Genomic DNA, 27,325 nt, shown 5'->3' on the forward strand with positions numbered 1-27,325 from the left:
GATTCAAAAGCTTTTTCTGCCAAAGTAAATTCCAAACTCCAGGATTTCCCATAGCAGTGAACCATTCTGGGAGCTGTAGTTTGGCACTACTTTGCAGTAGTTAAAACTACAACTCCCATAGTCCCATAGGACAGTTACAAATAGTTAACACTACAACTCCTATGGTCCCATAGGACAGTTACAAGGAGTTAGTTAAAACTACAACTCCCATAGTCCCATAGGACAGTTACAAGTAGTTAGTTAAAACTACAACTCCCATGGTCCCATAGGACAATTACAAGTCTGTGTTAAAGTGGATTGATTCTACAGCAGGCATGGGCAACCTTCAGCCACAAATTGTCAGTATGTTTTATGCACACAAACTGCATCACCTGTATATTTATTTATTATTTATTTACCATATTTATATCCTGCCATTCTCTACCCCTGGGGGCACTCAAGGCGGCTTACAAATGGCACTACATAGTGCTTAAAGCATAAAAACATGAAATAAATTAAATTTAAATTAAGCACACATAATAACATACCACAGGAGAGTTACAAGTGTGCGTCAAAGTGGATTGATTCTACAGCAGGCATGGGCAAGCTTCAGCCCTCCAGGTGTTTTGGACTTCAACTCCCACCATTCCTAACAGCCTCAGGCCCCTTCCTTTTCCATGTGCTTGTACTGAGCACGTTCAGACCCAGGACTCAATTTTTTGTATTCTGATTTACACCTCAGTGGAGGTGGATGCATGTTGCTGTTTGGACTTCAGTAGAGAAGTATGAATTAAGGGATTCCGTGAGTACAATTAAATCTACAGACTATGGGCTATTAAGAATGATACTCTGTGTACTCAATGCAGAGAGAACTACATCCTATCTATAACAGAACTTAAGCGGCTGAGGAGGAAAAAGAAGGGGCCCAAAACATCTGGAGGGCTGAAGGTTGCCTATGCTTGTTCTACAGCAGGGGTCCCCAAACTTTTTAAACAGGGGGACAGTTCACGGTCCCTCAGAACAAATTCCCATGCACACTGCACATATCTTATTTTGTAGTAAAAAAACAAAACAGGAACAAATACAGTCTCAATGTTAATAATAATCATAATCATAATAAAAATAATAAAGAAGGTTGGAAGAGACCCCTTGGGCCATTTAGTCCAACCCCCTTCTGCCTTTGTGCACCAAAAGCACAAGCAAAGCACCCCTGACAGATGGCCACCCAGCCTCAATGTGAATAATAATAATAATAATAATAATAATAATAATAATAATAATAATAATAATAAATCACAGTCCTAAATGCTTGGGAAGTGTTCGACTTGTGATTTTGTGATACGAAATCCAGCATATATATCTCGTTTGCTGTGTTATACTGTGTCCTTCCTTCAATAATAATACAGTAGAGTCTTGCTTATCCAAGCTAAACAGGCCGGCAGAACGTTGGATAAGCGAATATGTTGGATAATAAGGAGAGATTAAGAAAAAGCCTATTAAACATCAAATTAGGTTATGATTTTACAAATTAAGCACCAAAACATCATGTTATACAACAAATTTGACAAAAAAGTAGTTCAATACGCAGTAATGCTATGTAGTAATTACTGTATTTATGAATTTAGCACCAAAATATCATGATGTATTGAAAACATTGACCACAAAAATTATTATTATTATTATTATTATTATTATTATTATTAAACTTTATTTGTACGCCGCTAGCATCTCCTGAAGGACTCGATGCGGCTTACAAAGGCCAAGGCCTCAACACACAATATAACAATACAAAACAAAAGGCAAATTAAAACAATTAAAACAGTATAAACAACAAGCAACAAACAATACGCTAAAACACAATAAAACTGGGCCGGGCCAGAGTAATGGGTACAAGATTAAAAGTGCTGATGTGACAGGTGATATATAAGGCTTCTAATGCGTTGGATAATCCAAAATGTTGAATAAGCGAGTGTTGGATAAATGAGACTGTACTGTAATAATAATAATAATAATAATAATAATAATAATAATAAAGAGGGTTGTAAGAGATTCCTTGGGCTTTTTAGTCCAACCCCCTTCTGCCTTTGTGCACCAAAAGCACTACCGTGTTTCCCCGAAAATAAGACAGTGTCTTATACTAATTTTTGCTCCCAAAGATGCTCTAGGTCTTATTTTCAGGGGATGTCTTATTTTTCCATGAAGAAGAATTCACAATTATTGTTAAACAAATAAAATGAACATTTACTATATACTGTACAGTAGTTGTCATCACATAACCAGACAAACTGTGAATCCTATCAAGAATTTCTTGTTACTACTATTATTTCCATGTACAACACTCTATGGTACGTACATTTACCGATCCTGCATGCTCTGGTGTTCTGTTCAGCGGGCATGCTTCCAAACAAAAACTTTGCTACCGTGTTTCCCCGAAAATAAGGCAGTGTCTTATATTATTTTTTGCTCCCAAAGATGCACTAGGTCTTATTTTCAGGGGATGTCTTATTTTTCCATGAAGAAGAATTCACATTTATTGTTGAACGAAAAAATGAACATTTATTATATACTGTACAGTAGTTTTCATCACAAACCAACATAACCAAACCAGACAAACTGTGACTCCTGTCAAGAATTTCTTGTTATTACCATTATTTCCATGTACAACTCGTATGTACATTTACCAATCCTGCATGCTCTGGTGTTTTGTTTGGCGGGTGCCGAGCATCCTTCCAAGCAAAAATTTTGCTAGGTCTTACTTTCGGGGGAGGCCTTATATTTAGCAATTCAGCAAAACTTCTGCTAGGTCTTATTTTCTGGGGATGTCTTATTTTCAGGGAAACAGGGTAGGTTTTACTTTTGGGGGAGGCCTTATATTTAGCAATTCAGCAAAACCTCTACTAGGTCTTATTTTCTGGGGATGTCTTATTTTAGGGGAAACAGGGTAGCAAAGCACCCCTTAATAATTAATTAAATAATTATTAAAATACCATTATAAACAAGCAAAGCTTTTGAAGGCACGCACCGGGCGAGGGGGGAGGTGGGAAAGGCATGTGGAGGAGGAGAGAGTCGCCATCGTAGGGGCCGGATAAATGGCTTCGATGGGCCGTATGTGGCCCCCGGGCCTTAGTTAGGGGACCCCTATTCTACAGTATTGGAGCCGGCACTCTGCACATGCCCAGGGGCGCAATGAACGGCTCCGTGGCGCCAGTTGTCCCTCCCGTTAGTTCCCTTCCTCCCGATTAAGCTCAGCCTTCTCTAAACGCTCCTCCTCCTGCTTTCTCTCTCTCTCTCCCCGGGAGGCCGGGCTTCTCTCCTCCCCTTCCTCCTCCTCCTCCTCCTCCTCGGAGCCGCGTGCGTCGTTTCCCGTGGGCTGGGAAAAGCCAGAGAAGGAAGGGAAGAAGAGAAGGAGGAAGAGGAGGCGCTCTCCATGCAGAGCAGAGAGCCAGAGCCGCGGGTGGAAGAAGAAGAGCAGGAGGAAGAAGCAGCAGCAGCAGCAGCAGGGGCTGAAAGAGAAGAGGCAGGAGCAGAGAAGAAGGGGGCCGGCCAGGCCTGGCCCCCCAACAGCATGGAGATCGAGAAGGAGTTCCACCGGATGGACGAGGCAGACAGCTGGGCCGCCATCTACCAGGTAAAGCGGCTGGCCCCGTCTTCTGACCCCCATTGTCTGCCTTTCTCCTGCTGGACAAAGCTCGGCCCTTCCCTTCCCTTCCTTCTCGCCTTGCCCTGGCTCTTTTTTGTCTCCTCCCTGTTTCCCATCCCCAGGGTCCACTTTCCCCATGTAGCCCCGCTCAACCCCATCCATGCCCCCCTTGTGCGTGCAGTGTATGCAAACACCCCTGTTCACCCATCTGACCTGGTGCAAGCAAGCCTCCCACTCCTCTATCCAAGGACCTCATCACACCAGATCCACTTTAAATCCACACCTAACCCAGACAGGTCCTGGGCCTCACCAAACTACAGATCCCAGAATTCTGCAGAAAGCAAGAACTGGATTTAAAGTTGATTCATTCCCTAGTGCGATGAGATCCTAATCCAGTGCATGAAATACATTTAAGCCCCCCTACTCACCCACCCAGGAGCCTCCGGTGGCTCAGTGTGTTAAAGCGCTGAGCTGCTGAACTTGCAGACCGAAAGGTCCCAGGTTCAAAGTGTATTGTTTTAATCTATTTCTGTAAACCGCTCCGAGCCAAACTGGGAGTAGCGGTATACAAGTCTAATAAATAAATAAATAAATAAATACATCAGGGGAGCGGAGTGAGCACCCACTGTTGGCTCTAGCTTCTGCCAACCTAGCAGTTCGAAAACATGCAAATGTGAGTAGATCAATAGGTACCGCTCCGGCGGGAAGGTAACGGCGTTCCATGCAGTCATGCCGGCCACATGACCTTGGAGGTGTCTACGGACAACGCCAGCTCTTCGGCTTAGAAATGGAGATGAGCACCAACCCCCAGAGTCAGACACGACTGGACTTAAGGTCAGGGGAAACCTTTACCTTATATATATATATATATATATATACATACAGTAAAGTCTCACTTATCCAAGCCTCGCTTATCCGAGTTTCTGGATTATCCAAGCCATTTTTGTAGTCAATGTTTTCAATATATCGTGATTTTTTGGTGCTAAATTCGTAAATACAGCAATTAAAACATAACATTACTGCGTATTGAACTGCTTTTTCTGTCAAATTTGTTGTAAAACATGATGTTTTGGTGATTAATTTGTAAAATCATAACCTAATTTGATGTTTAATAGGCTTTTCCTTAATCCTTCCTTATTATCCAAGATATTCGCTTATCCAAGCTTCTGCTGGCCCGTTTATGTTGGATAAGTGAGACTCTACTGTATATATAAACATTTCAAGCTCCAGTTGTCTCTAGCTGTTTCTGTTTCTACCATTCTTTAATCCAGATGATGCAGGGCATTTAAGCCCCCCTACTCACCCACCCTGCTGCCCTTGATTTATGACTGGCATGGGCAAACTTTGGCCCTCCGGGTGTTTTGGACTTCAACTCCCACAATTCCTAACAGCCGGTAGGCTGTTAGGAATTGTGGGAGTTGAAGTCCAAAACACCCGGAGGGCCAAAGTTTGCCCATGCCTGGCTTATGGGATACTTGTCTTCACATAGATACTGGATAGCATTGTGAGAAAGTGTGATGAGACTCTTCTTTTTAATCCTCCCTTGGAAGAAGGCAGGCATGTACTACATTCTTGGTGACATCTCTGAAAATCAATATATTTTTTCATGTTATTTCACTGCCAAAATTGCATACACTGCACTGTGTTGTCGAAGGCTTTCATGACCAGAATCACAGGGCTGTTGTGTGTTTTCCAGGCTGTATGGCCATGTTCCAGAAGCATTATCTCTTGACATTTCGGCCACATCTATGGCAAGCATCCTCTGAAGTTGTGAGGTTTATTGGAAAAACTAAGCAAGGAAGGTTTATATATCTGTTGAAGGTCCAGGGTGGGAGAAAGACTTCTTGTCTGTTGTCTACGGCAGGCAACCTCTGAGGATGCCTGCCATAGATGTGGGTGAAACGTCAGGAGAGAATGCTTCTGGAACATGGCCATACAGCCCAGACAACACATAACATACACTGCATTCTTGGCGATATCTCTGAAAATGTGTTGTCGAAGGCTTTCATGGCCGGAATCACTGGGTTGCTGTGAGACTAAAAAATAGAGTAATGGATCCAGATTGAAGGAAAATTGGGTTGCTGTGAGTTTTCTGGGCTGTGTGGCCACGTTCCAGAAGCATTCTCTCCCAACACTTCAACCACATCTGTGGCAGGCATCCTCAGAGGTTGTGAGGTCTGTTGGGAACTAGGAAAAGGAGGTTTATATATCTATGGAAGCAGGGCCATAGCCAGAAAACAAATGGGGAGTGGCTGAAACTTTTTTTAGCAAATCATGAAGAATAGTTCCATAACGCAAAATAATTTAGAAACCAGGCTCTATCGATAAACTTCAGTGGACACTCAAGACAGATGAACTTCAGTGGACACTCATGGGGATTTGTTCATAGTTTTAACCAGTTAAAATTCATGAACCAGGTTTTTTTAAAAAAAACATTTAAAAAAAATGAAATTTGTGTGGGGGGGGGGTTGGACCCCTCCCCCGTGCCCCTTGACTACAGCCCTGTGCGCAAGGTCCAGGGTGGGAGAAAGAACTCTTGTCTGCTGGAGGAAAGTGACCTAAACTCAAAAATCTGGACAGTAGATAAAGAACAACACAGGGGAATTCCAGACATTAAACAATCAGGGCCAGCTAACACCCTCCAACAAAGGATTCCCCCTCAGGCAGGAATCAGCCAGGCCTTGGATCTACAAGGCCATTAAATGCTAATCAAGGTGATTAATTGCATAGATGTGGGCGAAACGTCAGGAGATAATGCTTCTGGAACATGACCATACAGCCCGAAAAACTCACAGCAACCCGATACCTCTGAAAATTATATTTTTTTTCATGTTATTTCTAGCAGTTCTTTAACTGCCATGGTTCAATACTATGGAATCATAGACTTCATAGTTTTACAAGGTCTTTTAGATTTATGTTTTCCCCATACCAATCATAGGAGGCGTCCACACTAGATGTAATGCAGTTTGACACCACTTGGAATTGCTCTGGCTCAATGGTATGAAATCATGTGAGTTATAGTTTGCTGAGGCGTAAGCACTCTGGCTGAAAAGGACAAAAGCCTTGTGCAACTACGGCTCCTATGAATCCATAGCATTGAGCCATGGCAGTTCAAACTGAGGTCAAACTTCATTAAATATAACCCTATATCAATAATAATAAAAAAACAAGGGCACTCTTTTCCATCTTGGGGTACATAAGCATTGTAGAGTGAGTGCAGTTTGACACTGCCAAGGCTTCATGGGAGTTGTAGTTTGACATGGTCTTTAGCCTTGTCTGGCAAAGAGTGTTGGCGCCCCATCAAACTCTAGGATCCCATAGCATTGACTCATGGCAGTTCAAATGGTGTCAAACTGCATTCATTTGACAGTGTAGACGCCCCATTTGTCGCCCTAGCAGAGACATCCTCCCTTCCCCATCGACAAGGCTCCTGCGGGCGACTGTCTTGCAGATCTCCCCTTCTGTGTGCAATCTGCCTGGCTAGCTTCTTCTCTTGGAGCTCATCCCTAATTAGTAGCTTTCTGCCACAGTGCCCTGGAGCGGCAATATTAATGATCAATGCAGTCATCTTACTTTGCCTTGGGAAACAATAATCCTAGGACTGTAATCCCTTTCCCTCCCTTCTGAAGAATAGCGTGTTCCCTATTTGCACCCGTCTACTCCAGCGCTTTAGGGGTAAATTAACATTTTTCTGTGTCTGGTTCCTGATCTTTCAGCCTCAACTGGAGAGGTTTTGCACAATGCTGTTTTTGGTTGCCAGTTGGTATTTCTGAGCATTATTACAGGGCAGTTCAATTTCACAAATGTGTGTGTGTGTGTATGTGTTTTTATATCATTTGTTTGGAAACTGCAACTTCTCTGAATGACTTGGGGAACATCTACACTGTAGAATTAATGTAGTTTGGCACCACTTGACCTATCATGGCTCAAGGCTGTGGAATCATCGAACTTTTAGTTTTACAATGTCAAAAGCCAAAGAACGCTGGTGCTTCACTAAACTACAGCTTCCCAGAATTCAATAACACTGAACCATGGCAGTCCAAGTGGTGCCAGATTGCATTAGTTCTACAGTGTAGAGTCACCTTTAATTCAGCGTAATATTTTCAAAAATAATGTTTTATGATCTGCTTCTGTATGATCTTGAAAACTAGATTTTCTGTTTGGTATAGCCTTTGAAATTGTGACCTTACATTTTGAAAACGCCAGCCTAATCTGTTCCAGGTAATCTTGTTCTGAAGGCAGGGGTGCCGTTTTCCTTGAATTTGCAGCAAGGTTTGTTCATAGTGTTCTTATCAGATAAATTACATGTAGTAACAGAGAGCATGCAGGACTCGTCCAGTTCACACATGCAAACTGAGGTTAGCTGATGTTATTTTAAGAATATTTGCGGTTTGTACCAGTATTTTGCTGCCTCAGGGTTTTTGGGTGAATAGACAATGTGAAAGGTGGGGTAGTGCTCTCCTCAATCATCTAATGGGTGTAGAGATTTGTGAGATCTGTTTTAATGGATATTGATGGTGTTTTAGTTCATACGCTGCCAGGCTAAATCAATATGAGAGATTGGTCTTAGCTGCTATTCTCTCTGTAGGGGAGGTGAATGAATTTATCCCTTGCCATGGGGAATTTGGAAAATGGAAAAGTTGTGAAATCAATGTCTTTCCCTCTGGTTATGCTATGATGGATTGAAAAAAAAAACTTTTACAAGCCTTGAATGGGAAAATAGTAAAGTTTACACTCTCAATGTAAAGGTCTACATCCAGTGGTTAGTTTCCAACTATTTATTTTTATTCCATCTTTCTCCCGATATAGTGACTCGGGTATGCTTACAATAAATATGACACAATACAAATTAAAATATGAGTATAAAGTAATAATTAAATCCCTTGTGTTATTAAATCATTATTAAAATATATTACTAAAAATAATTAAAAACTAGACAGCCACCCCCAAAACTAGAGAAGGCATATGAAATCAGTTCAATGTTAATGGCTCTACTACACGTGAGATGAGCAAATGGATTTAGGTTTAAAACTGAAGTTCTGTGCACAGTCAAGGTACTGTTAAGCTCATTGATCAGGCTTCCCAATTAAAACGGAGATTAGGAATTGTGTGTATTTGTGGTGGAGGGGGAGACTGTTCTTGTGACGTTCATGTTCTCCATTGTTGAAAGTCAGACTAATAGGTTTTGCAAATTCCCCCCCCCCCCCCCCCACTAATCTGTCCTTGAAGTGCACAATGCTCAGAAAGTGACTTTGCGAGAGTATTAGACCAATGCAGCTATTACTCTTGCTTCAATTTAATTTTGTCCTCTCGACATAGCTGTGCTGAATACTGCTAGCATGGGGATGGTAAATTATGTCAGCAAAAGTAAAGAAATTAGGTCAAGGAGGCTGCTCTAGTCTTGCACCATGTGCTTTGCATAATTTCGCTACTTAATGTGCTAGTGTTCTGCAGCATTTGTGAGCACTTTGCTACTAGAAGCGTAGTAGGCATATTGGAGAAGTACTGTGGAATCCACCAATCTTTTAAAATTGTGTCTATTAGTTCCATGCTTGTAGCCTCCAGTTCATCTGAGGTTAGTAATAAACACAGGTGCCTTTTTGGCCTTGGGGAAATCATGTCTGAATATTTTGCTCTCTCTGAGGCACACAACAGTGAAGTATACTTTAACTCTCCTCTATGAGAGGCAGAGCAGGGCTGTCGAGTGTTAGATGTGCCACAGAGCTGAGCTGCTTTGCATTTATAGTGTAATCTTTCCTCTAACCCCATTGTCTGCTTCACCCATTGGACAGAATGACCCAGTTCTTGGAAAACCAGCAAGCTTCAAAGTAGCCTGAATATTTAAAATTCTCCATTTGCTTCCATTGAGATAGAGGCAGGTTGTACTTCTATTGATATATAGTTCCGGAGCTACAATGCGTGGGATACCCCTGTTTCTTCCATCAAGCCAGAACCCCTTCTCAGTCAATGTTCCTCAAAAACAGCTATCCTTTCAAACCTTCTATCAGTCACTGTAGTTTCATCACTTTTGCATCATTTGATGCAGCCGTCTTCCTTCCTGTAGTTATTATTGTGCCCATATCTTTAGTATCTGCCTATCTAAGATAAGCTTGTCTTGTGTTTGGTAAGCTGCTATACTTGTTGGCTATCTATGAAACACACAAAGCTGTGGTTCTTCCTAGCTCATGTTAGAAGACAAGGAACCAGAAGGATTACTGTGGACGGTAATCAAATCATGTGCTGTTTATCAGTTCGCCCTTGTTTATCTCCACTTTTGGTTTTGCTATAAAGCACAGAACCAGCCCTGGAAGTAATATTTGAACAAGAGACTAACTTGCTAATCCTTTGGGTAGGATTTGTTTCCTTAGTTGTTTTTGTGGATAATCTAAGTTGAAAGTTAATGTAAATAGTTTATTTTCAAGCATGATTTGTATGAGGCTTAAGACATTGGTGGCATTACTGCTTTTCATGTTCCTGTCCCCAAACTACCTGTATATGCTATAGAAATTTTAGTGGGAAAAAAATCAACCCCAAAGAACTTGGGTCAAGTTATGCATGGGCCAATGTGAGCACTATACCTAACTCTTTTTTTTTTTTTTAAAGAAAGGAACCATTTCCTTCTCTGCATAGAGTGGCAAGAGGCAGAAGTTTAGTTCATCCCAGGAGAACCTGAAATGAGCACTAACTCCCTGTCTCTGGCCTTTTTGAATGCCTGGATGGAGAAATAGCAGCAATGGTAGCCAGGGGCTGTTGACCCTTGAGGTCTCACTGGTGCTTTTTCCTCTCACGTGTCATACCAAATTTTGTCAGCAGTTTTGACCTCAAAGCCACACTCCACTTAAACATGTGTTCAATTTATACATTTGCATATATGGTTAGTCAATCACTGCATTACCTTCCAATATAACAGTGCATCTTGAATGGGCTCCACACGGCCTTCCAAATGTCAGTGGAGGGCAGCTGCAATCCGCCTTAAGGAACACCATAACAAACATGGTGCAAATTATAATTTACAACTACAGCATTACATATTGCTATGAAGAATGTTTTTAAATCCAAACAATCACTCAGATCCAGTGTCATGCAAAACTGAACTTTATTCTCCCTTTAACAGCCCTCAGTGCTTCCTGAAAATTCACCTTCTGGAGTATGTTTTGGGAATACACAGTGGGCCGCAGTGAGAAAAGGAGATTGCCCCCTGCTCCCAATTCCAGTGGCTGAAGCAGCCCTGTCAGCAGATTGGATTTCAATCTCTGTGTGAAGAAGCATTACAGTTTTTTTCTGATGAGTTTTCGTTCTCCCCTTGCAGACAATTACATTATCATCACTGGTTTCTGAGATGGAAACCAAAGCAATTTTTGTGGCAAAGCCTGTTGGGGAATTACAGCCTTGCTTACCCATAGTATTTTAAATTTAGTTTTGGAGTTGGCTTATGGTCTTATTGGTAGTTATTTAGAATATATGTGTGTGTGTGTGTTGTACACATACACATAGATACATAACAAAAACCTACCACACAAAACAGCTGTCAGTCATCGTGACTGCTTGGAAGTAAAGTCCACAAAAATTCCATTCCCACACAGTTTTACTAGTCCACTTTTCCACATAAGCCTCGGTGACTGTTGGTCATCTGTGGTTCACAGACAGAAGATGCTAGAAAGGAAAAAAAATAACTTGTCTTCTGGTTTGCAAACAATTTGCTGCTTGGTGGTGATTCTCATTTGCCGCAAGCTGCTAGCTGAGTGACTGTTTATGAGCCAGCACTAAAGGCAAGTTGTAATCATCTGTGGAAGGCTTCTCTGGGCCCACTTCCTTTATTTTTGGGTTTTTAAATGTATAGTTTCGGGTCTTTAAAAAATAAATGGTTGGGTGCATTGTGGAATGAGCATAGGGACATTCCTAGGGAAGCTGAACTTTCAGAGTCCCTCAAAAAGAGTTTTGTGAAAGTATTTGATATTCCCAGGAAAGGTCAAAGACCGAGACTAGGGATTGCAACAGGTATAGGGTCTTAGGGAAGGATGGGTGGCAAGAAGCTCTTATTTACAACACTTTATTTATATGCCGCTCCCTCCCCCATGTGAACTCAGGAGTGTTCTTCAATTGTTATTCCCAAACAAAAGTTTTTTCTCTTTGTTGAGTTGGCGGGGTGGGGCGGTGGGACAACCTTTTGATATCTTCATAGAGCATGAAAATTTTACTTAATTAAAATTGTCTGATACAAAATTGTCTATCCTAAAAAAGGCCTACCATACTATAAAACTAGATTTTTGGATGTCAAAGAGTGTGTTATAAAGGAGGGAACATATGGAAGGAGGTAGCCCTGAAGATACATGAGGGATAAGTATTGTGACATCTTATCTATAGGTGTATATTCCTGTAGAGGTAATACAGTAGAGTCTCACTTATCCAACGTTCTGGATTATCCAACGCATTTTTGTAGTCAATGTTTTCAATATATCGTGATATTTTGGTGCTACATTCATAAATACAGTAATTACTACATAGCATTACTGCGTATTGAACTACTTTTTCTGCCAAATTTGTTGTCTAACATGATGTTTTGGTGCTTAATTTGTAAAATCATAACCTAATTTGATGTTTAATAGGCTTTTCCTTAATGCCTCCTTATTATCCAACATATTCGCTTATCCAACATTCTGCCGGCCCGTTTATGTTGGATAAGTGAGACTCTACTGTACCAACAATCCCTGCAATATAATTTCACTTTAGTATATTTATATACAATCTTTATTTTCATTTCCTGGTCTTTGGAATTATGTGATTGTGAATGATACATTAGTTTCTGTCCTTTCCCTGTCCCGGTTGGGGTGAACTACACTTGACTAATAGCAATAATAAATTGTTGTAAATGCAGCGTTTTGTGGACCAAATTAAAAACAAAAAAGGGGAAGAGAAGACTCGTTTCCCCTTAAAATAATAAAATATTCTGTGTTTGTATTACACAGTGTGACAGGAATGAATATGACACAGAGTTCTCAGTGGAAGTACTGGCATTTGGGTGCCAGATGGTTTGCCACAAATTCTTCAGGGCATAAGAGTTTGGGAAGGATGCCCAGGACAAAGGCAAAGAATCCAATCTGTTTTCCAGTCTGTACCAATGTCTCAGAAAATATTTAAAAGAGCAAACCATTTCCCTGCCATCAACTGGGCTGAATACCCGGATGGGACAGTTAACATAGGAAAGCTGTGTCTAGAATGTGTTGCTTCTGACTGACAATGGTGATAATGATAATGGTAATGGAAGGATACCTTATTGTGGAATGGGGTGGGCTGGTGCAATTCTGTGTGCAGAAAACTAGCTGTGATAGGAGGGCAATTCACCCTAATATCTAGCTTTTTGCATTTGAGGTTTCTATTTAAGTGTTTTGCAACGTATCATTTCAAGTCTTCATGTACAGTGGAATATAGTCATAGAGTTGTGAAATAGGAGGGTACTCCCAAGGGTCATCTAGTCCAACTTCACATAACATCCCTGACAGATGACCCATACAACCTCTGTTTAAAAACTACCAAGGAGTATAGCCCAAAGTACTCCATTGGTCATTAAAATCAGAGGCTGATTGCACTGTTTAAACTTTCTATGGCTTTTTAACATTTTAAGAAGTTTGTAAGAAAATTAAAAATATTAAATACCAATATAAAAATATTTTAAAACAAACTAAATTAATTGTTTTAAAATGTTTTTATTTTGATATTTCTGATCTCATAGAGGCAATAGATAAGTGCTTCATATAAATAAACAGACAAAAAACCCTTATATCAGGGAATGTAATAGTAGTGAACAAGGACATATTCTCTCAATTGGACCTTCAGGCTTCTGAAAGTGAAGTGTGCTTTACTTGAATGCTACCTGTTTAAAAGCTTCATGTAAGAAGAAAGAACAAATGAATAAAAACAAGAATTAAGAGAGAACATTTCACTCCAATGTGCAGGTTTTTGATTTGCATGGAATGATTTCTAACATAAGGAAATGTTCAAACGTGGTACCGTACTGCATGCAATCTCAAGTAGCTCAATCCAGTCTAATGTAGACAAAGCTTGCAGATCAAAGTGGCTGTGGCATTAATTACATGTATATCATTAACATGCATAGTTTAAAAAAAGATGTAATGAAGTACAAGGCTGTCTGGGTAGCCTTGGGATTGCAAAGGGTAGAGGAAGGGAATCCCACCTAACCTCATGGCCTTGACAATATATCATCTTAACACTGCTGTTTGCATCGGAAGTGACAGTGGGAAGAATTCCCGCTTAATACCTTTCCAGTGCTAATACAAGAACGGGGAGGGAGATTTAAGTAGGAACCACAGTAGGAAAAGAATAAATGCCTCCCGAGACTTACTTAGTACAGACATGTTTGAAATGTGATTTAAGTACCTTTCAGTTTGGATGGAATTGCATTGCACATCAAGGAAGAGTTTATCAGGAAGGGTGGACATTAGATGAAAGGGGAGATCTAGTCTGTGATGGTCTTGCAGACAAAGTAATGGTAATATCTTTGAGAATACAAATGCCTTAGTGCCTGAGAGATGACACATTCAGTACACAAATATATCTGGTGTATCCATAGGAATAAAGGGAATTCACTCTCAAGGTAGAGGGCTATTGAGCAATAGCTGGCAGCTACAGATAGAAAGTTTTGCCCAAGTATTTTGGTAGGAGACTGAAAGGTGTATGAAGAGAATTCCCAGCCACAGTAGTAATTACTTGTTATTGATGTTCCCGAGAACAGGAAATACAATGATATAATGTGCAAAGGCAGGGAACATGTGGGCTGTGTACAACTTGTGATCTTCCTTGGTCACAATCTGTGGGTTCTTAAAATCCCGAGCAGTTGAGCAACTGTTAAGTTTCTAAGTCTCGTTATTGCAAAAGCAGTTTTGAAGAAAACATATACATTTTGTTTGTTTTTAAAAATTCCTGTGAAAAAGTTCTGGTATCTACCAATATTCCTATTTGGGATAATTAATGCTTAAAGCACATTTTTAAAAAGCTTATCATTACTGCTAGTTTTAAAATATGCCAAACTCTATTAAACTGCAGGATAAAATACACTAATGGGTAGTGTATTATATATTATCCTATGTAAATAGTTTTGGCAGACAATTCTTGCGTGTTATAGGAGCAGAGAGAGATCTATAATGGTAAAAATTGGCCCTTTTAAAAATAAGCTTGAATTCTATAGAAGATTAAAGACCTACAAATGGTACTACTGTAATTTTGCTTCTCGTGGCCACAGTTTTCTATTGGCCTTGAGCACTATGTACTGCAATGGATATATGTTTCAATTGTGAGCCAGCTTTTTATGGAATGTGTTCTTTGGAAACGTGCATCTCAACATCCTAGTGAGAATCTAGTAAAGGAGAGCGAGGTTTGGGACCTATTAATTTTGAAAGCAACCCTCTAATCTGCCTGTAACTTTTCCAGTGTGTTAATTTTAATGGGTTCTTATTTTTAAAATGAATCCATCATTTTTGCTCAAAGCTGCAGTGACTCATCCTCTCCAGACTGAAAGGCCACATGCAAATATGTTCCTAAATATTACAAAATGCAGAGAAGTGTAATAAGCCTTGTAATTTAGCCAATTCTTTTTGGGATGACAGAAACTCGGTTGAAAGGGAGAAGAGAAAAAAAAAATCAGGGTTCTCGAACCAAGATGATTTCAACAACAGAATAGACAGTTTAGAACGAGTCTCTTGTCTGCTTTGTTTCATTCTAAATATGGCTTTGTTTATCAAGCTTGTAAAATACTAATCTTCTTTCCTCTCTTTTTTACTATGTTTAAGCGGGACAAATACATTTCTCTTTTTCACTATTACAAGCAATTGTAATATTCACTTCAAGCTGTTAGAGCCTCTGTTGTGGTGTCACTACACTTAAACAAATATAAGGAGAGTTATTCGGGATCAAGGAGCCCCCAGTGGCGCAGCGGATTAAACCACTGAGCTGCTGAACTTGCTGACCAAAAGGTTGGTGGTATGAATTTGGGGAGCGGGGTGAGCTCCTGCTGTTAGCCCCAGCTTCTGCCAACCTAGCAGTGCAAAAACATGCAAATCTGAATAGGTACAGCTCTGGCGGGAAGGTAACTGCGCTGGCCACATGACTTTGGAGGTGTCTACGGACAACGCCGGCTCTTCAGTGTCGGGCATGACTAGACTTAATGTCAGAGGAAAACCTTTACCTTACCTATTCTAGATCAAAACAAAGGGCCATAGTACTTGGTTGATGTATAATAATGAGATAGTAATCTGCTATAACATCCTGGTTTGTATGTGCATCTTGATTTATTCCTTTTTCTGACCAGGAGGGAATACTTGAATATGACATCCTTCGTGGACTGTTTTCTGCTTGTGCATATGTGCATTTGCTTGTGTGCAAATGTCGCTGTAGTTCTATAGTCTCATTATATTCTGTTGTAATTGCCATGGTAATATCCTCTCGAATGCTGAGATCTGAAATTTGTCATTCTACATACCCCTCCCCAAACTACAAATCCCAGCATTTCATAGGATGTTTCCATGGCAGTTAAAATGGAATAGTTTTGTAAATGTAGTGTAAAAAGGCATCTGCTTTAAAATTTATCAGCTAGCTACATTGCCTTTTCCTTGCTAGAAAGTTCAATATTGTTTTGATTGTTTTTTGTTTCTGATACTTTTATCAAGCGCTTATTGTAATTACAACCGAATAAACTAAAGGTTGCAAGTTAATTTTAGTACTGGGTTGATGGATATCGAAATTCAGTTTGTTTGTGAATCCCAATTATGAAATGTGCAATATGATAATCAACATCACAATGCTTGCTATGCAAGTGTCTGGACTAAGGTGGGTGAAGGAAGAATGGATCTTCTGGTTCTTATAATCCAAAAAAAAAATATTCACTTTTAATTATAGAATTGTATTCATTTACAGAATTCAATTCACACATGGGATTGCCATTCTCCTTTGTGTTCAGTTGGTATTCTGTAGCCTTGATAAGGATAAGGTCCTCTTTTAGCTTTCTTCTGTCTTTTGCCTGCAATTCATTTCCTTATTTTCTATGTAAAGGATCTGCAATTCATACCTGACATCAGAAATGATAATATTTAGAAACAATTGGTAAAACCCTGCAATCTCCCAACACACTTTGCCATTGACCTTGAAATAGCTATTGTGCAGCAAAGAAATTTCAAAGCAAGATTACAGCAAAGAATTGTTGAGCTCCAGTTCATTAGGTGCCAGCCTATCTCAGCAAGTTAGAACTGGGATAAGACACTGCGAACACATTATATGTCTTAATTGACTTACCTGGTTGCTAGGATGTTTGTGTTTTCAGCAACAGTTTGCTCAGTGCCTGGGATTAAAAATAGAACAGTATTTGTCTGTATCAAATTTCCCTCTAATCTATACTCTCATCACAAATTTGGATGTGTGTATTATAACATAAGTGTTCATGTGTTAATAGCCCACTTCATCAGATGCAGATGTTTTGCATCTGATGAAGTGGGCTACAATTCATGAAAGTTTATGTTAAACTGTATTCCAATGGGATTAGATTCTTTACTGCTTCTGCTATAACAAAATAACAGAACTATCCTATTCTCCACAACTTAACGACATTAGTTCTGTTAACCTTTCATCCACAAATAAAAGGTTCAAAGTTGCTAATTTTTTTATAATAGAATACATATAACCAGTGTTGTTTCTGCTAGAAATAGAACTATGATGTATCAATATTGCCAACTATGTGAAAAGATTTCTTGTGTTGTCAAAGGCTTTCACTGGGTTTTGTGCATTTTCCGGGCTGTATGGCCATGTTCCAGAAGCATTATCTCATGACATTTCACCCACATCTATGGCAGACATCCTCCGAGGTTGTAAGGTATGTTGGAAAAAACTAAGCAAGGGAGGTTTATATATCTGGGGAAGGTTTCTTCCACAGATATATATTTCTTGTTCATATGACAGTAGTAGCTGCACATGGCTTGATTTTATACTGCAAATGGAATACCATTATTTAAGTATTGTACCCACATAAATCTTGATCTTGCCACCTGATATAAGGGACTCCATTTTACTACACTGTTGTATATACAGTAGAGTCTCGCTTATCCAACGTTCTGGATTATCCAACACATTTTTGTAGTCAATGTTTTCAATACATCATGATATTTTGGTGCTAAAATCATAAATACAGTAATTACTACATAGCATTACTGCATATTGAACTACTTTTTCTGTCAAATTTGTTGTATAACATGATGTTTTGGTGCTTAATTTGTAAAATAACCTAATTTGATGTTTAATAGGCTTTTCCTTAATGCCTCCTTATTATCCAACATATTCGCTTATCCAACATTCTGTCGCCCCGTTTATGTTGGATAAGTGAGACTACTGTAATTGAACTTTTTGGAACTAAACCCCAGTGGATACCAAGATCCCAATGTAATTGATGTGACTAAATGCTGCTGCTGCTGATAATCCTTTTATATTTGCTGTGGTATTGGACGGTTTGTATAGGATGTTAAGGTTGCCAGCACAAACCAGTGTGATGGTTTTGTTATGACATGGGACACTGAAAAGAAATACATTGTGGTGAGCTTAATTTTGTGTGTGTTCCAAGGCAGCTGTAATTGGGTAGTAATGTGATTTATTGTCTACTTTCCAAAAACAAAACAAAAAAGTAGTGACTCTGTTTAGGAATAGATATATTTACACTCTTTGTGTTCTGTGTCTAGTGTTACTGAGAGGCAGGATCATTTATTGGTTTGAGCATTGGATTGCAACTGTAGGGGCCAGGGTTTGAATCTCCGCTCAAGCCTTGGAAACCCATCCCAAAGAAAGACAAAAGCCACCCCACCCCCCTGAACAAACCTTGCCAAGAAACACCATGATAGGTTCCCTACAAGGTAGAATTGACTTGAATGTACAACTGCTGGTGTTACTCAACATCATTATGAATGACTGGGATGATGAAATACAGGGCATGCTTTTCTATTTCCTGATGACTCCAGATTAGGAGGGGTAACTAACTAATAACCTAGAGGGCATGATAAAGATTGAAAATGACTGACAGATTGGAGAGTTGGGCCAAAACTGACAGAACAAACTTCAAGAGGAAAAATCGTAAGCTATTATGCAAATGCTCAAACATAGGATGAATAACTCCTGGCTTGACAGCAGCACATATAAAAAGGAACGATGGGTTTTAGTAGACCTCAGGTTAAATGCAAGTCAGCAGGGTGATAGGATAGCCAAAAAAAGTCAATGCAGTTCTAGGTTAAAGATCTGGAAACCAAGCCCTATGATGAATGTCTTAAGGAGCTGCATACATTTAGTTTGGAGAAGAAAAAACTGAGAGGTGATTTGATAGCCATATTTAAAGACCTTGTAGGGTCCCTGGTGGCAAAGTGTGTTAAAGCGCTGAGCTGCTGAACTTGCGGACCGAAAGGTCCCAGGTTCAAATCCCAGGAGCGGAATGAGCATCCGCTGTTAGCCCCAGCTCCTGCCAACCTAGCAGTTTGAAAACATGCAAATGTGAGTAGATCAATAGGTACCGCTCCGGCGGGAAGGTAACAGCGCTCCATGCAGTCATGCCGGCCACATGACCTGGAGATGTCTATGGACAGTGCCGGCTCTTTGGCTTAGAAATGGAGATGAGCACCAACCCTCAAGAGTCGGTCACGACTGGACTTAACGTCAGGGGAAACCTTTACCTTTTTAGGAAATAGAATTCACTTGTGAATTCATATTAGAATTTAATTTATTTACTGTATTTGTATTCTGCTTTTCTCCCATTGTGGACACAAGGTGGCTTCCAATTTTCCCCCCAAAATCATATTAAATGTAAATGATACAAAAGAACACAAAATAAACACAAGTTTAGAAAGAATAAAATGTCCTCATAAAAAGCTTTCCTTTTTACATGTTAAACTTCCCTACTGTAGTTGCTCTTTGGAGGTGGAATAGATTGCTTTGAAGGGTGGTAGACTCATCTTCTCTGGACATTTTTGAACAGAGGTTGGATCCCATTCCTTTGGGACTATTTTACTTCTATATTCCTTCATAGCCAGGGATTGAATGACATGCTTTCCTGTTCTATGATCCCTCAAAAACATAGGATCCCGAGTGGAATATAAAATTCAGCATTCTGAAAATCTCATGGATTTTTCTTTGTAAAGAATATTTTAGACCTGAAAACTGCAAAATAGATTCTGAACATATGTGATTAATGATTGATAAAATCCAGGTGCTTCTAAGAAAGATCTTTGACTCTTAAGACAGATTTAATATTGTCCATAGAACCTTGATCATTGTAATAATGTCCCATAGTGGGTTTAGGATCTGTAGACCCATCATAGTAACCTCAGATCACCCACATCCTCAAACTAATTTTTTCACATGATTTTTGGAAAACTAGATCTTTTAGTAATTTAAAGAAGCATTTGGGGACCAAGTGATTATGTGGAAATTTTGCTAACATGATCTGTGTTCTGCCTTTTTATTATTGGTATCATGCTATACATACATTATTTTATATTGTGTTTAATATGATTACTTACTTAAATGTGTTTTAACTTTTCAATTAATTTATATGCAGCCTTGGATTCCATTCAGGGAAAAAGCTGGGGTATTAGTTAGTTAATTAATTAATTAAATGTGTTTCATATCCACAATGTTATATGGTAGTTTTTGTGCCCCCTGGTCTGCCCAGTGGTAGAATCCTACTTTCTTAAAAGCTATTAGCATACATAAGACCATCCCCATGACTGTCTTAAGCCCTTTGCTTGACAGAACTATATTTTGTCACATCAGCTTTTGGCCCTACAACAGTTGTCCAACATTTGTGACTGCGATTAAAATACACAAGGATTTAGCAGTAGGATATGTGCAACAGGTGCATTGTAATGTACAAAATAGATTTCTACGCGCAGACATGTATGGAACTGCGCAGACATATTTAGAAAGAAAAGAAAGTTAATGGAGCCCTTGAATTGATTTTGTGCATAGGGCCAAACTGGAAGGGACCACATGAAATGAATCAGATTTATGACTTATCATTTATGTAAGTCTCATTGATTTCAGGAAGACTCTTGTCTGGTTAATTGGATGTAAATCAAATATAATTTGTATCAGGAAAAGATCTACAAATCAATCCATGTAAATATAAGAGAATACGGGGAGAGGAATTAGAACCATTCTGGCCACTGGGCACGAAATGAATCATATGGCTTTCAGCTTCATTTTGGAGGAGACTTGATGAGGTTCATGGAATTAGTGGCTTTATCATCTTTTTTGTATCTCTAAAATGAGGAAGAATAGTCATCAATTGGTTTATGGCAATTATAACATGAATAGCATGGAGGTACAGTAATAGTCAATAGTTTTCATGAAAGAGATAAAAGTTTTTGGTTTTTTCTGCTAGACTTATGGGGGGGGGATACATTAATTATATCACTAACGTCATCCATCCAGGAATCAACTGTGGAGTCGTTAGCATGAATATTGGCTGTTTGGGAGAAATCACAAGATTAAAAGATGAAACCAGTTATGAATGAATCTTTGTTTGCCTTTCAACATTTAAGTTAAAAATGCTGATGGACAGTTTCCCTGATAAGGCAAGAACAGCCTATTTTGAACTGCTGTTGTGGTGCAAGTTGGGTATCTAATAGGCTTGTGCATTTGTATGGAATTAGTTACCATTTCTGTTTGTTCTATTTGTATGGCCCCATTTCTGTTTCTGTCTGCCGCTTCCAGAAATGGGCGCTTATACAAATGGGCTTTCCCATCCAAGGTCCAAATAAACCAAAAAAAATCAGACCTTAGGTGGCAAAGTGCCAGGCTCTGCAAGCTCTTGAGGCCTGCAGTCGAGTGCTCGACGATAAGCCTGGCAGCCAGGACCCACGAGCATCGAGAGCTCAGTGCTCGTAGGCCCGGCTCACAGGACCTGGCTGCCGGGCCTACAAGCATTGAGCGCTCGGCGCTCAATTGTAGAACCTGCAAACGGGACCTACAAGGCTTCAAGCAGTCAATGGTTCATAGGCCTGGTTTACAGGGCCTGCAATGAAGCGTTCAGCGCTCGACTGTAGGCCCTGTGAACCAAGCCTACGAGACATTGACCTCTCAGTGCTCGTAGTCCCGGCAGCCAGGGCCTACGAGCATCGAGTGCCCAATGCTTGGCTGAAGGCTCTGTAAACCAGGGCCTACAGCCAAGTGCCGAAAATCAGCCGACCAAATGGCTACCGTTCCCCTCTGCCTTTTGTTTCACTGTTTCTTTTGTTCCCGTGGGGTTGTACCGTTCCGTGCAATCCAAATGGACGAAAAGGTGCAAAACCACAAAAGAAACAGATGAAACAGGATTTGGGCCCTACTCTAGTAGCTAAGTAGTAATGCACATGTTTGCATGCCGAGGTTCCCAGATTCAATCCCTCTTTCTCCAAGTAGAACTAGGAAAACCTCCTCTCAGACACCTTGGAAATGGCTATTGGTCCTGCTTGTTCAGAAGTCATATGGTATATAGCACTGTGATTCCATTTCAAGCTTCATTCTCTTATCTTATAGAATCTCAGGACTTGGAATGCAGGAAAGGACATTGCCTCACCAAACAACATACTCCAAAATTGCATAGTATGTTGCCACGACAATTACAGTGGAATTATGGCGCTGTAATTGTACAGTATAGTGTTAAAGGACCCCAGGTCCTATCATAAATTATTCATGGTATAAAAGTATCATTCTGAGTTGTTGGCTTAAGCCGTGCTTTCCAGGGAAGGCAGCATGATAATTCAATGAAAATGTGGTTTAAGAGACTACAATATCACTGTGCTTCTTTGTATACCGTGTTCTCTCAGGTGCCTACAATCCTGGATGTTTAAGGGAAGTATAGCTGAATGGAGAAATAAATGCATTGTAATAATAATCAGTTCTAGGGCTGTTGAAAACCCTAGATACATGTAAATAAATGTTTGGTTTATACACACAAATCTGGTTGTAAATACAAATCAGACAGCCAGAAACATAAAGATTAAGCCAAAAGATCATATTTATGAGGTACAAGGTGAATGGTGCATTTTATTTACTTGTCCAGTAATGCTTGAACCATGTTTTGCACCAAATGTGATGCCCTTGTTAGCCATTGCAAACTTTAAATGAGTAAATAAATTAATTATGTCTGTTGCTGTTCATGCAGAGTTAGAGCCCTTTGCTTTCACTTGGTTTGCTTGGCAGAAAATAGTTGAAATGCACAATGAGGTGGGGATCATGGCTTGTACCGAAAGCCAGATAAGCAATTTATAGCCAATAAGTGCATAGGCATGGCTTTTCTTCTTTCCACCAACTTGACTAACAAATGCTTGTCAATTGGTGCAGGAATGAATCAAATGTTTCCCATTGATTTGTCAGCTTGTTTCCATATCAAGCACTCCACATGACTTAATATATCACTCATCTCTTTAATTTAGCCCATATAGCTCTTGTAATTTAATTAAATTGCTCGGACATAACATTTCTTTTGTACTTTATTGTATTAGTCACATTAGCACAACATATTTATTAGGGTTCATGTTGAATGAAGTCATGTCTCCATTCCTTAGGCACACTTTTCTTCCAAAAGCATCAGGTGAAATTGGATGTGAAATAAGCAATGCATCATATATATTAAAAAAATATAAATAAAAGGTTTTCATGAGATATGATGTGGCCCCATACATTTTGTTATTAAAATTGATGTATGTGTCCCTATTTCTTACAAGGGGTGGTTTAACCTCCAGTTTGCTAGTAAAACTAAATGACTATATCACGAAGTGATGCACATTCGACAACACATCTAAAAATGTTTGGAAATCTCTGCTCTAATTCTTGAATAATACTTATGGTAGATGACAGTCATACATATCTGCACTTCCCATATTTATACAAATATACAAAATATGTACATAAGGAATTAGTGTTTCAATTGGTCATATTTATAAACAATATTGAAAGCAAGGGGAAAGAGGTTCATGTTTGCCCATATTATTTTGCTTCTCTTGTTTGAATGGGGAAAAGTTTAATTTTTGCTGCCACTCAGATTTCCTCATTAAATGGCTAGATGAATAAAAACTTAGCTTGGCTTCTGATCATTTCCAATCTGAATATAAATGTATGTATTCAGGTACATACCACTTTGTTGTAACCTTTACATATTGCATGTACCAGTCATGTTTGTATATGCAAGCTCTATTTTTCATTCTGTCTCAGTCAGCATTTTCCAACAGGCATTATCTTGGCCTCTCAGGGCTGCTCCCGTCTTTAACCACACACCATGTGGCCAAGATTTCTAACCCACCATTTTGAAGATTTTTGAGTTGTTTTTCTTGCTGCCCTTTTCATCCGTCTCTGTCTTTTCCTCAACCACATCATTCTGTCTTGAAGAAGAGTCTTTAGAAAAAGTTCAAGTTACTTGGAAGTGCGATCTGTTGATCTCTGAACTAGGAGACGAATGCTGTGTGGAACAGCTGTTCATCACTTGGCTTCTGCAACATGGGTGTTGTGCGTCTTCTGTTTTTGAAACTTGTTCCTGTGTCAGCTAAGTCAGCCGTTCCATTTGATGCAGGCTTTGCAACCACATGAGAAAGACAGGCAACTTGATGCTCCGACTGATTCATCTTACTTACTTTCAAGATTTCGTGTATCTTCAATGTTGTGCTTGTGTCTTTTCTTTTGTACATGTTTGCTGTAATTTTTGAGATGCCACGCGCATAATAGCACAGACTGACTAATATTTATCATATTTTTATGTTTCACATAACCTGTTCAATTACTGAAAATATATTTTCTTGATCAACATCTTTCTAACATAGAATTGATCAACAACAACAATAACAATGCTTTATTTATAGCCCGCCCTATGTCCCCGAGGGGACTCAGGGTGGCTTCCAACATAATAAAGGCAAACATTCAATGTCAGTATAAAACAGAAGTAAAAATATAAACAACAGACAATAAAATACTTTACACAATTTAAAACACGTAATTTAAATAATAACAATTAAATAATCAACATTCAAAACATTAAAAGCCAGGAAAGATGGCATATCAAATCCATTGTAATAAAGTACATAACAGAGGGTTGTTGTTTTTTTTACTGCTTCATGAGGTGCAGAGCAAATATTTTAATACAAATTTTGTATACCTTATCCAAAATGCTTGGAACCAGAAATGCTTTGCATTTCAGGTTTTCTTGGTTTTTGGAATATGTACCTGTATTTCCATATATGCTCATAATAAGTTATCATGGAAGCCTAAACATGAAATTAATTAAGTTTCATATATACTTGTCTGCACAAACATGTTAGACAATATTTGTAATGTGCTTGTGCATTAAACAAAGTTTGTGTCCATTGAACCATCAGAAAGCAAAGATGTCACAATCTTAGCCATCCAGTTGGACCATTTTGGATTTTGGAATACTTTGGAATTCTAGGTAAGGAATGCTCAACCTGTATATATCCTCCCCAAGTTTATAGTAGTGGTTCTCAGCCTGTGGGTCCCCATGTGTTTTGGCCTACAGCTCTCAGAAATCCCAGCCAGTTTACCAGCTGTTAGGACTTCTGGGAGTTGAAGGCCAAAACATCTGGGGACCCACAGGTTGAGAACCACTTATCTATAAAAAAAAGACACAGACAACATCATCAGAAGCACCATGGTCTTTTTCTGAGAATAGATGTAAGAAAAAAGGGATCTTTGAACAAGCTTTCACTTCCTTTGTTCTGATGTGAGGAACTACATTGCTGTTGAAGATGCAGACCTGCATTCTACTATATTGCAATTACAGAAAAACAAAGTAAAAAGCCCTGACTTCAGTGATAACTGCATACAAAGCAGGAAGTGACCACAGAAAGTATGCAAATACAGAGAAAAAGTGAGGTGAGAATTCTCAGAAGGACTAAATGTGGACCTTCAGAAATGAGTGTATGAGATGTGTGTATAAACTATTTATTTATCTGTATATATTTTTTCATTTTTATAGGAATTGTGCAATTGTGGGACCATTTTGTTCTCAACTTTTAATACAACAGATCTGAAACTGAGAATTTTGGCAAGAAATAAATCTAATATAGTCTTCTGCTAGAAATTAAACTATTCTTCAACATTACTTGGGCAGGCTGAGAAGATCTTTGTAGAAGCTGTTCTTGCTTTCCATCTTTAGGAACATAGAAACAATTCCAATTGTTTCCTGTAGATAATTATCAGCATTGGTCTTTTGTACTCACTTCAATCTTGTCGAAGTCACTGGATCTTAATATTCTACTTTGAGCTTTGTCTTCATGCATCTCAGAATGACATATTTTTCACAGATATAGACTAGTGTGTTGATAATGTTATATTTTCTTATATCATTAGGATTGCGGATGGCACAGGAAACTAAGATAAACCAGTGCATTATAATTAAAACCATCGGATATCCTATCCTAGCAAATTCATCTTTTTTTACTTTGAAATATTCTACATATTTGCTCAAAGACTGAACAACTTTAAGTAAATCACATTGATCTCTCGTGAATAATGCCAGAAAGCTGGAATGGGAAATTCAACTTTTAGTGTTAGATGGAAGCATTGCTTGAAGAATTTCTTTTTAGCAATGATTGTAACCAATGTATCCTGAGTTCAGATATTCTCAAATCCTGATTTTCTCCCCCCTCCCCACAACTAGTTGAACTGTAACCCAGTTCAATACTTGTTAGTTCATTGGTCATATAACTTTTAGTCTGTTAAATATATGTCGAAAATATTTTTCCAAGTCTGTTAATTAAATATGGAAAATACTGTTTTTGAGCCAAGAGGCATGTTCTCCTTGTTTTTAAGATGAAACACATATTTTCAGCAGGACATCAATAAATAGAACAGTGATTCTCAACCTGTGGGTCCCCAAGTGTTTTGGCCTACAACTCCCAGAAATCCCAGCCAGTTTACCAGCTGTTAGGATTTCTGGGAGTTGAAGGCAAAATGTCTAGGGACCCACAAGTTGAGAACCACTGAAATAGAAGCATTTGCATAGGAAAAAAAACTAGAACAGAGAATTTCCTCACTTCCCCCCTATCTCTTCTCTTTACTTCCATGTGAGAGAAGGGAAATGCCTCCACATTTACTGGGATTAAAGGTGCAGAATCCCAGGTGGGTGGGAGAATACCTCTCTAGGTAACTCTAGGTCTTCTAATGTGACTTTGCAGTCCACTGCTGCCAGAGATTGACCATGGTGTTGTGCGATAGGACCTAAAGATTCCTAGAGAAGCCATATTAATGAATCCATAAAAGTGAAAACTGGAAATGTAGACGGCTGACTGTACTTCCAACCAGCAATATTTATAACCATTTGTATTATGCAGAATTATATTTTTCTAAAAACCCTCTAGGTTTTGGTTTTCAGTATTTTTGAAATATCTTACATACATCCTGTAAGTATTGCAAACCACCCACCCTCCCACACACTCATGTTGCTTTTAAAGTTGCAGATCTTTCCAAGGTGACTTGTAAATGCAATCAAAATATACCATAAGAAGACATTTTCAAAACAACAGCTCAGTCCATTTCTCTTTGTACAAAAAGGATTCTTGTTGAAAGTGCCTCTGCATATTGTTCTCTCTTTAAGCCCAGCTGTAGCAAAAACATAAATCTAATGAGACCACATTCTGTCTTGTTGCTGGATGTTCTAATTTCCTTAATTATTTAAAG

General features: G+C 39.1%; 1 protein-coding gene across 2 annotated transcripts in view; it reads left to right on the plus strand.

The window, feature by feature from the left end:
* The first annotated feature begins 3,320 nt into the window (after nt 1-3,320).
* Nucleotides 3,321-27,325, plus strand: part of ptpn1 (protein tyrosine phosphatase non-receptor type 1) — a 92,364-nt gene continuing 68,359 nt past the window's right edge. The window contains exon 1 of one of the 2 annotated variants that reach the window (XM_062979740.1): nt 3,321-3,607. In XM_062979740.1, the coding sequence (XP_062835810.1) occupies nt 3,407-3,607 (201 nt within the window). In that variant the 5' untranslated portion in view covers nt 3,321-3,406. The remainder of the gene's footprint in view (nt 3,608-27,325) is intronic. The other variant, XM_062979739.1, reaches the window with a different exon arrangement.

This window comes from Anolis carolinensis, chromosome 4 (assembly GCF_035594765.1).
Source record: "Anolis carolinensis isolate JA03-04 chromosome 4, rAnoCar3.1.pri, whole genome shotgun sequence".
Lineage (NCBI taxonomy): Eukaryota > Metazoa > Chordata > Lepidosauria > Squamata > Dactyloidae > Anolis > Anolis carolinensis.